We start from the raw sequence: 10,406 nt of genomic DNA, 5'->3' as shown, positions 1-10,406 counted from the left end.
TTCTACAACAGGTGGAACATGCCAAATTGCCTCGGTGCTTTGTATGGTAAGCACGTTCACATACAAGCACCAAAGCACAGTGGTAGCGACTATTTTAATTATAAGAAGAGTAGCAGATACGTAACAAAGAAAGTGATACATTGGTGTTTGAATATGAATACTTTCAGTATCGTGTTGATGGCAGTGTGCGATGCATTTTATAAGTTCAATCTTGTCGACATCAGTGCATATGGGTCACAATATGATAGTATCGTGTTTTCTGACTCGCCATTTGGAAGTGCCATTTTGCACCGGCAAAGGGAAATTTTGGATCTTCCCCACGAGATGGCTTTGTCCAATACCGACGGAAGACTACCCTATTTTTTGTGGCGGATCATTCCGCTACACGAAGAAATTATGAGGCCATATCCAGGATAAAGACTAGGTGAAGCCAAGGAAATATTCAATTACCGGCTGTCTCGAGCAAGGCGAACGATCGAAAACACCTTTGGGATTTTGGCTTCACGTTGGAGGGTGTTTCGGAAACCAATCATTGCAAATGTTGAAACCTGTATAGCGATCACAAAGGCATGTGTGGCGCTGCACAACTTTTTACAAAAGGGAGAGGAAGATTTACCACTAGAGCAACGACGATACTCCATTCGCGCAGACGGAGTAGTAAACGAAGGAACGTGGAGGTCAGGAGGAGAACAGCTCCGATCTGTGCGACGTTAGGTTCCAATCATTCAACCAAAATTGTAAGAGAAAATCGTGATATGCTGGCGGCATATTTCACCAGCCCGGAAAGAGGTGTACCGTGGCAGTACGATGCAATTGCACGTGGATCGTTGCCTACTTAAACAAATTGTTTTATATTGTATGAATTTTTTTATTAAAGAAATGAAATATCCAACATAGTTTTAAAAATATTTTGTTTTTTTCTTTTTTTGTTCTGGCGGCATGTCTTTTAAATGCAGGCCAATCATGCGACCGAAACTTATGTCACTGTCGACTTCTTCTAGATTTCCTTTTTCCTCGCCTTTCTTTTTCAGGTAATCCTCCAACGTTCCCAACGACGTTTGGAGGACATCTTCTAATGAAGTGGCCGCTTTTCTTTTCTTCCCCCTTGTCTCTGCAGCCCGTAGAAAGGCTGTCTGCTGGGGTATGCTGGTGGAAGGCGTTTCCCTGCTGGTGGAAGGCGCTTCCCTACTTTCAGCCAGCTCTTCTAAAGTAATGATATTAATATTAACTTCACCCGAATTACCTTGCGACTGTTGTGCTTCTGTGATATGGGGCATCACACCCCACACGTTGCTATGCCCTACATCGGCATCCTCCTCTTCGCCACCGTCATGAGAGGGGTGTCCCTCTATCTCGAGTGGTGGGTGCCCTTCTGCACTTGCAGCACACGAGGACCGTTGGACATTTGAGGTCGTACTAATAAAAGATATTACAACATTAAATACAACAGATCTACGTTCTTACTGTCTGCTCTTGATGAATCCCAATAGGAACAGAATTTTTTTGTATAAGTCATATAATTCCACACCTCCTCCAGCACTGGAGGCGTTTAATGCTGCCACCCGCCTCTTTTCAGTTACGAATCTATTACTCAGCATCACGAAACGTTGCTGGCATTCCTCCGCTGTACAATTATAATGTAGGCACATATTTACAACGCTATGAATTACCATTTCGCTCCACCATCTGCCCAATGGTCTCCCAGGCATTCTTTTTTGCCTACTTATTCTTAAAGTCGTGGTGGCTCTTGTCGTAAATCTGTCGAAACAATTTCACGACGTTGATGGCTCATCCTCAGCGTCAAGCATCTGTGGATATTAAATGTTTTTGGGTGTTTCTTGGGTGGTAAGCTTACTTACGTTGGGACTTTCCTCTGACTCAAGTTTCGAATAAAAACGTATGTACACAATGTTAGCAACTTATATGGAACTAAGAGAGGTTAAAAACTACGTTACAAACTAGGAAGGATTAAACTACGATAGGAACTAGGGATGATTAAAACTACGTTAGGAAATGGGAAAAAAATTTAGGTTTTATTATAGTTATGATACATAACGTAAACTTTGTGTGGTGCAGAGTACATGGTAGATATGAGACGCGTATTATTTTTTTCCTAAGCTCTTGTTAAGTTGTTAAAAGACCGCGATGTTCAATCTTTAATTCTAACCTAAAAATTTTTATACAGGGCCGGCTTTATTTTTTTGTGTTATTTTCAGGGTGACTTGGGACATGCCTAATAAATACAAAAGAGTACAGGGAAGTCGCAAATATCGCGACTTCTCGGACGAAGTACTGGATAGAGCACTAAGAGAAATAAGAAATAATAAATTGTCATTTAGGAAAGCTAGTGAAAGTCGACCTTAGAAAGGAAACATAATAAAAAAATACGAAAACGGTAGGGGGTCAAACAATTAACTGAAAATGAAGAAAAATTAATATGTCACGCAATTGCATTAGCTTTAGCTAGTGACTGGGGATTTCCGTTCGAATCATGTGATGTTATGGAATTAGTTCAAGGCTACATGAACAGACAAGGGAAGAGAATTTCAAAATGGAATAACAACAGACCTGGAATTAGCTGGTATTATGGATTTATTGCAAAAAATACTGAGTTAAGTTTACGTCTCTCTGAAAATATAAAAAGAAGTAGAGCTGATGTTTCGGCAACAGTGCTCAACAACTACTTTGATAATCTGGAGGTTTCGTTAGCAGGGATTTCCGTTGAAAACATTTTAAATTAACGCGAGTGGATTTATGTACAATCCTGGTAAGAATAAAGCGGTAGGCAGAAAGAAATCAAAGCACGCAGAAAGAGTGTTGGAATCGTCTAAATCCAATACATCTGTCATGTTCTGTGTAACAGGCAGTGGCAAGATGCTGCCACCTTACATAGTATACAAAGCGGAGCATATCTGGAGTACATGGACCGAGCGAGGTCCTGCTAATGCGAGATATAACAGGAGCAAATCTGGTTAGTTTGACCAAAGCCTTTTCGAAGACTGGTTTATGAAATTGGCATTACCATATATGAAAAACTTCGATGAAATGGTACACAATTTCGTGGCAGATGATGCAGTAATTCTAACCATAGGTAGGTGTGTAAAACGGTATAAGTAAGTATACCTAGATATTACAATAATTTGAAAATCTATACCTACTAAATTTAACGACATGCACAATTTTAGTAAATAAAAATGCCAATGATGCAAGAGGTGATGAGTCCTGGGAAGAGTTACTGATAAAATTTGTGCAAGACAGACCAGCCCTTTATAATATAACAATTCCGGTTGCGGCAAAGAAGAAAATAAACATATATAAACCCAGTGGCTCAGCATCACAACCGGCACCCGAACCAGTCTTCCGATTTTACAAAATTCTTAGACGATACATTGGATACAAAACCGTATGTAAAATTGTTCGTAGATATCTTAATCTGTAGCTAATGAATAATTTTTTAGTACCGTCAGTTCTGTTGTTCAGCAGATGATTTCTCCTACTCCTTCAATGTCCAGTGAGCAAGAAAGAAATGGTTAGGATTGTCCGGAAGAACAAATAGACAAGATAATAAACCCAACAAAAAGTAAATAAGCCTTTTCATTCTTCCAATTTCATGTAATGTAATGTTATGAACTAACACATTTTCTTTCAGTAAGAAAGCTGTAAGGGTTTTTCGGTGGGCACGCGGGTAGCTACAGTCGTGCCCCAGGGTTTCTAAATAAAACTTATTTACACACCAGTTTCCTTTTATTTTTGAACACCGTGTATCTACACCACAGAATACAGAATTATTATGTAGTTGGTATCCCTGGTGTTGTCGATACGGTAGTATTCTGCTATGCCAGTTGAATAGGAATTTAACACACTAAACCTTCCCCATACTTCTTTATTAAAAATTGTGAATAAAATCACATAGCGACTATAGTTTCGACCTAAGTCATTTTCAAGCTGTAGGAAAATTGTAACTAATAACGAGTAACAATCTTGAACTATACATACCTTAAAATTTAAAACATCAACAACAGCAAATAGGAAATTGAAAGTACAGAAGTTACATTTTTTTATCAGTATGCTGGAAAGAACATGTGTTAACCACTAGTTGAACATAATTAATACTTACAGGAAAAAATTTTTTATCCAATATAAAACAGTTGGTGTTAGGACATAGAAAAGTGGAACAAAATTAACATAGTCATGATACAACGACGATTAATTAATTAATTCATGCCATTAGAAAATGGACGCAGCCATCTTGCATACTGATAAAAAATGTAACTTTTGTACTTTCAATTTCCTATTTTCTGTTGTTGATGTTAAAAATTTTAAGGTATGTATAGTTCAAGATTGTTACTCGTTATTAGTTACAATTTTCCTACAGCTTGAAAATGACTTAGGTCGAAACTATAGTCGCTATGTGATTTTATTCACAATTTTTTAATAAAGAAGTATGGGGAAGGTTTAGTGTGTTAAATTCCTATTCAACTGTAACTGTAACCCCGTTTTGAGCTTTACCACCATGGATTCCCACCAAGATTCTGCTATGCCGTTGCCTCGGGTTGCGGTAAAAGGGCAATGGCGGCGATCTCTGGTGTCGAGATGTCGGAGCTGATCGCCTCGGCTCAGCGGTACTCTAATTTGGCCGGTAGCTGTAAGTTTATCGATTAGCGGGTTTTTATCCGGGAGTTGGTAAGCTATCGATGAATCGGGGTGCGAATGATTGGTGCCGCCGGGTTCTATTTCAGGTGAATGACACCAGCACTTCCGAATACTCGGCCCGTCAGTGCGGTATGGTACTTATGCTAGAGGTGGTACACAGGATGTGACACGGCCACTACCCCCGTACACCACGCTCGAGGTTGAAGCAGAATCAATGGTCGCAAACTGGAGGAATGCAGGTCGAAGGCCCCACAGTTCCCAGTTCCCGTACCTTGACTCGCCTCGTATCTAAGGGACTGGTGATAGTATGGTAACGAAAAGCAAGATGTGACACGGCCACTACCTCCGCTTAACGTTCACAACCTTACGACTAAATCAAGCAAGCGGGAGCTGGCTACATGCGGGTCACAGGCCCCACAGTTATCGAACTTCCGGGTGTTTGAGGGTTCGTCTTTCAAGGACTGGATGATTTCTAATGAATGGCGAGGTTAAGGGTGCAGGGACAGGTGGGTTAAGGATATAAGCGGAACGGAAACGGTATCGAATGCAAACGGGAAATCGGATGAATGATTATCAGTTTCGGGTCTGGATTCAGGTTTTCGGTCATCAAATGACAGGATAGAAGTGTCTTCTAAACTCAAGGGATCCTCCTTTTATACAGCCATGATTAGGCCTACGACTAGGAAGTGGAAATGACACTTGATTATGTTATCATTAATGATTAGTTAGCGACATCTATTGATGTCAATGTAGTGCATTTGTAAAGGAGCGTTTACACGCTCCCATAAATAAAGGCACGGGTACATTGTTACCTTACAAAGCAAGATGAGAGAAAAGAAATTCAAAATGCGTTATTGAATGCTCTGGAAAAACCTCCTACAATAGATGGAACGGAGGGGTTTTTGATAAGGTTGGGAGAAAGCTTACGAAGATTTCCCGTTAGAGAAAGAAATAAAATGGAAATATATATCATGACAATTGTTTATGACAGAGAAATACATTTGAATTTAATGTAAATATATTGTAACAAATTTTTGTATTACAATGTGTTGCGTCCCCAAACTAGAATAAAATATCCTTTCGTTTTTCCTTTAATGAAAATACCCTGTACATAACCGTTTTGCCTTGCCTGTATATATTCCTATTTGTTACGTGTGCGCGCATGAGCCGCAGAAGCGCAATATGTGTACTCGTCGCGCAGAATTCGTCCGATTCTTCGCCTAGAAGCCATCGACTCAACTACGTTGAGAAGTTGCCGTTAACCAATGGCCGATTAGCCTTCGTCGTTCGCATATAGATCTCGATCGATCCCCAACGGGTCAAAATGTCGCCGTGCAGTTCGCAACATCGTTATTAACAAGCAGAACGTCAAAGCACCGCACATCAATTAGAAGATTTCGTTGTAACAAAATCGACACATTCGACAACTTCGTAGAATGAGCAATCTTCGCCATTGCAACATCGTCTTCGTTGTTAATGGACTTCGAAACAACACGTAAGTTCCTTTGTTTACATTATCCCTTCGTAACTTTACCATATTCTAGTAGCCGTCGTGCCTACGTCAACCATGTTCAATAGAAATTCATTTACTTTGTATTTTTTGATAATAAACACGTTTATTTATGTGTCTATATTCTTTCATTCCCAGCATAAACAAGGCCTTGGAAGTAATTCATAATTACAGTCCGCTTACAATCAAATTCTTTGTTATCGAAGCCCCCTTGTACGGTACATAATTTTTGGTCCTGTTCGAGCAGGATTCGTTTCGTTAGAAAAATCTTCCTATGCCTTAACGTTGAGGGTTTGAAAGAATTATTCAAAATTTACATTCGATTGTCTCGGAAGTTACAATTAACGATTCCGAAATTTGCATTGATAGTTTCGCATTTCATAGCATTGTATTTGAATGAAATATTTGCCCTTCATGTCGTACGTCGTGCGAGTTTTAACATTTGCGATAAAATTTGCTTTCGTTGTTATCTCTTAGTTATCGTACTTATTGGGTTTTCCAAGCGTTGCCCTTTTTTATCACGCGCTATTGCACCTTTTGTACACGAATTTATCCTTATTAAATCGTTGCATTTGCATTTTATTTTGTCGTTATAATGGCTGCCAAATTGAAACAATTCCAAGCCTTTAGAAATATTTCGTTAACCACGCTTAATACCATCCACGCCTTATCTCAACAGGCGCGCGGTGATTTATCGATTAAAAATTTGTTTAATACGTGGTTTCAACAGGTCGAATCTTGCAAAGAGACCTTTGACCTTAATCAAGTAGAAATAGTATCGTTGTTAGCAGATAAACCTGACAATTTGCAACAAGAAATCGATGTAGGTGTAGATTTTCTCGCTAAATATGTAGAAATAAAAACTGTGTATTTAGAATTATTCCCAATTTCGCGTGTACCAAATAGTAGTAATCCTCTTCGGCAATCGGTCGATGAGGAACAAAAACATTTCGTAGATCGCTTGCAAAAAATAGCTTTGCCTAAATTCGATGGCAACATTCGTAATTGGCCCCACTTTAGGGATTTATTTGTTAAATTAGTCGACGAAAAACCATACGCAGATGTGGAAAAATTTCACCTTTTGGCAGGTAGCCTTTCGGGCGAACCTCTTAATTTAGTTAAGTCAATTCCCATTTCGGATGACAATTATAAAATCGCCTTTCAAGCCTTGTTAGATAGGTACAATAATGATCGATTGTTAGCAACTTTGTATTGGAATGAAATCCAAAATATCCCGGTTATACCCGTCGAATCCGCCTCGAGCTTGCGGAAATTATTGAACACTGTTCGTGAGAACTGTGAAGCTCTCAAATTGTTGAACCTTGCCGACACTTGGGACTTTGTCCTATTTATTGTCATTATTCACAAACTCGACTCTGCCACGCGCAAAGAGATTGAAATTCGTTTAGATAAAAAGAAAATTCCTACATTTTCAGACATAGAGCCTTTGTTGAGCGAACATTGTTTGTCGTTAGAAGCCTTACAGGCACCACTTTTGTTGAACGTGACTGCATCTAATAACAAAAATCCTCGTAGTTTCGAATCGGTTGGCAAACCGCAAAAATTGTCATTGTCGTCGTCTGGTACTTTTACCAAATCTTCTAGCAAGACCTCTCTGGTCGCAACTTCGTCGTCGCAGTCTCGTTCAAAACCTCCTCTCAAATGCCTCTTATGCTCTCGAATCCATAGCCTAATTAGTTGCCCTGCTTTCAACGAAAAGCAACCCCAAGATCGTTACGAAATCGCCAAACGTAATCGCATCTGTCTAAATTGTCTGGGTAGTGGACATGTCGTCGCTTCTTGTCCCTCCTCGCGGAATTGCCGCACTTGTGACGCTCGTCATCACACACTTTTGCATTTTTCGAATAGACCTTCTAGTCCTGTCGTTTTGCCATCTACAAGTGAATCAAATGGATCGAACCAATTGACCTCTTGCACTAGTCGTTGCTCAGCCACTTTCATGGCTTCCAATTCAGATCGTCCTCCCGTTTTACTGGGTACCATAGTTCTAAAGATTAGAGATCGTTTCGGTAGTTACCATATCGTTCGGGCCTTGCTGGATCCGGGCAGTCAAGCGTCCTATCTTTGTTCGAGCTTAGCAAACAAACTTCGTTTGCCTAAGCTAACCAATGCAGTGCCCATCTGTGGTTTAGGGCAAGTCGCAACCAAATCATCGTCTATAGTTACTGGAGAAATTCGTCCCAGTGATCGTACTGATCCCACATTTAAAGTAGATTTTTTCGTTTTGGATAAAATTTGTGGCAACTTGCCAAATGATAATGTCAGTTCTAATGTCCCCATGCCTGATAGAGTTAGATTGGCGGATTATGAATGGCACAGGTCTCGTTCAGTTCAGATGTTACTGGGCGCAGACATCTACCCTCAAATCGCTAGCCCTGGTCTAGATAGGAGATGTAGACATTTGGAACACCCTTTCTTGTTGGGTACAATATTTGGTCATGTAGTGTTAGGTCCGGTCAATGGCGCCAGGCCTCAACAAACCGTTACTTCGTTGTTTTCGTCGCTTAGTTCGGCTTCTTCCGTTCACTCGCCTTTGTCGTCCCTAGATAAAGTCGTCGAGGAATTTTGGAACGTCGAAGAAGTTCCGCCTGCACCAGCTGCAATCACTCCTGAGGATGATCGCGCGGAATCCATTTTTAGAAATTCGTTGTATAGGGAACCATCTGGTCGTTTTGGTGTTGCCCTCCCATTCAAGATTTCGAAACCTGCTTTCGAAAATTCTCTTGAAGTTGCAAATCGTCGTTTTCGTTCGTTGGAAAATCGTTTCGTTGGCCAACCTCTGTTGAAGTTGGACTCTAGTCATCTGACTCCATTAGTTTCTCAATTCGTTGAACAATTAGTAAATCGCTTCGCCCTAGGTTGCTTTGAGCTTCGCAAATGGGCATCCAATCGTGTGAAAGTTTTAGATTCGATTCCTTTAGATCATCGTCAGCCTCAAGCTCTTTCGTTTGATAGTGAATCTTCCGACACTGTCAAAATCCTTGGTCTTCAGTGGCGTTCGGCCTCTGATTCTTTCGCTTTTGTTGTCAATCCTCGTGACATTTCGTGCTCAAAACGCACACTTCTTTCGGAATTAGCTCGTATTTATGACCCTCTTGGATTCCTTGCACCAATTAGTTTCGTCGCAAAGTGTCTCATCCAACAGATTTGGTTGTTAGGTCTTGGTTGGGATGCAGAGCCTCCCAGTTGTATCGTTTCGCAATGGAATCAATTTAAAGTTGAATTACCTCAACTCTCTTCGCTTCGTATCCCTCGTGAGTTGACCCCGGGGGGTGATTTTGGTTCTGATTCGTATCTTTGCACATTGCATGGATTTTGTGATGCGTCTGAACGTGGCTACGCCGCCGTAGTCTACCTTAGTTTTTCGTTTTCCGATCGTAAATCTTGTACTTGTTTAGTTATTGCAAAATCTAAAGTAGCTCCCCTCAAGCAGTTATCCATTCCTCGTTTGGAACTCTGCGCTGCAGCACTCCTGGCTAAATTAGTCAAATTCGTTTTGGACACTTTTCGTGATATTGTCGTTATTGACAAAATTTTCGCATGGACTGATTCTACAATTGTCCTCAGTTGGATTCGTTCGTTACCTAGGCAGTGGAAAGTTTTCGTCAGCAATAGAATAGCTTACATTCATGAACGCATTCCTCCCGGATGTTGGCGTCATGTACCCTCTCAGAAAAATTCTGCTGACTCAGCGTCTCGTGGCTTATTGCCAAGTCAGCTACTTTCGCATCCTTTGTGGTGGTCAGGCCCTGATTTTTTGACTTTATCACCTAATTTCTGGCCTCCAGAGCCAATAAACATTTCGCACAATTTGGAGTTGAAAGATTCGTTTAGTTCTCGTCCCATAGTTTCTTGCCTCATTCAATGTATCGGAGGCCAAGATCATTTCGTACACTCGTTGTTAAAAAATTGTTCGTCGCTACCTAAATTCAAGCCATCGTTGCTTTAATTTTACGGTTTGTCCGTAATGTCAGACACCCTGCTGATCTTCGCTCAGGTTCTTTGTCATTATCGGAACGTCATAGTGCCTTGTTGTTTATAGTAAGAATTGTGCAGGAAGAGGTGTTTGGAGACATTTTCGTCAAGCTACGCTCTGCGAAGAATTTGCCTCGCTGGGTAGCAAAATTATCCCCTATGGTGGGCGGTGACAACCTGATTCGTGTTGGTGGTCGCTTAGAAAACTCGTCGTTGCCATATGAATCCAAACATCCTGCCCTTTTAC

General features: G+C 40.7%; 3 protein-coding genes and 1 long non-coding RNA gene across 5 annotated transcripts in view; 3 read left to right on the top strand and 1 right to left on the bottom strand.

Moving 5' to 3' along the window:
• Positions 1 to 894: 894 nt before the first annotated feature.
• On the bottom strand, positions 895 to 2,341 carry LOC116166001. 2 transcript variants are annotated; one of them, XM_031480812.1, is made up of 4 exons: positions 1,671 to 2,341; positions 1,465 to 1,624; positions 1,244 to 1,416; positions 895 to 1,201 (listed from the first exon to the last, which is right to left on the bottom strand). In XM_031480812.1, exons 1-4 carry the CDS (start codon positions 1,684 to 1,686, stop codon positions 900 to 902), a joined length of 651 nt encoding a protein of 216 aa, XP_031336672.1. In that variant the 5' UTR covers positions 1,687 to 2,341; the 3' UTR covers positions 895 to 899. The 2 variants fall into 2 exon arrangements, with proteins under 2 accessions (XP_031336672.1, XP_031336671.1); XM_031480811.1 differs by having other exon boundaries at positions 895 to 1,416; positions 1,671 to 1,808; positions 1,860 to 2,341.
• Positions 2,342 to 2,990: 649 nt separating this feature from the next.
• LOC116166002 lies at positions 2,991 to 3,811 on the top strand. Its single transcript, XM_031480813.1, has 3 exons — positions 2,991 to 3,091; positions 3,186 to 3,403; positions 3,459 to 3,811. Exons 1-3 carry the CDS (start codon positions 3,007 to 3,009, stop codon positions 3,513 to 3,515), a joined length of 360 nt encoding a protein of 119 aa, XP_031336673.1. The 5' UTR covers positions 2,991 to 3,006; the 3' UTR covers positions 3,516 to 3,811.
• Positions 3,812 to 4,334: 523 nt separating this feature from the next.
• Positions 4,335 to 5,474, top strand: LOC116165863. The gene is made up of 2 exons (XR_004144204.1): positions 4,335 to 4,683; positions 4,740 to 5,474. It is a non-coding gene; the product is annotated as an uncharacterized LOC116165863 (long non-coding RNA).
• Positions 5,475 to 6,758: 1,284 nt separating this feature from the next.
• The window catches only part of LOC116165815, a 5,403-nt gene continuing 1,755 nt past the window's right edge, over positions 6,759 to 10,406 (top strand). The window contains exon 1 of the mRNA XM_031480505.1: positions 6,759 to 8,833. Within this exon, the coding sequence (XP_031336365.1) occupies positions 6,759 to 8,833 (2,075 nt within the window). The remainder of the gene's footprint in view (positions 8,834 to 10,406) is intronic.

This window comes from Photinus pyralis, unplaced genomic scaffold (genome assembly GCF_008802855.1).
Source record: "Photinus pyralis isolate 1611_PpyrPB1 unplaced genomic scaffold, Ppyr1.3 Ppyr1.4_LG3a, whole genome shotgun sequence".
Classification (NCBI taxonomy): Eukaryota; Metazoa; Arthropoda; class Insecta; order Coleoptera; family Lampyridae; genus Photinus; species Photinus pyralis.
The sequence above is the reverse complement of the archived record's forward strand: the minus strand, read 5'-3'. Positions and strand labels throughout refer to the sequence as shown.

Coding starts and splice junctions, on each gene's coding strand:
- LOC116166001 (XM_031480811.1), bottom strand. Junction 1,417..1,464: donor GGATTCATCAAGAGCAGACA/GTAAGAACGTAG, acceptor ATCTTTTATTAG/TACGACCTCAAATGTCCAAC.
- LOC116166002 (XM_031480813.1), top strand. CDS start 3,007: ATGAAATTGGCATTACCATATATGAAAAACTTCGATGAAATGGTACAC. Junction 3,092..3,185: donor TGCAGTAATTCTAACCATAG/GTAGGTGTGTAA, acceptor GCACAATTTTAG/TAAATAAAAATGCCAATGAT. Junction 3,404..3,458: donor GATACATTGGATACAAAACC/GTATGTAAAATT, acceptor ATAATTTTTTAG/TACCGTCAGTTCTGTTGTTC.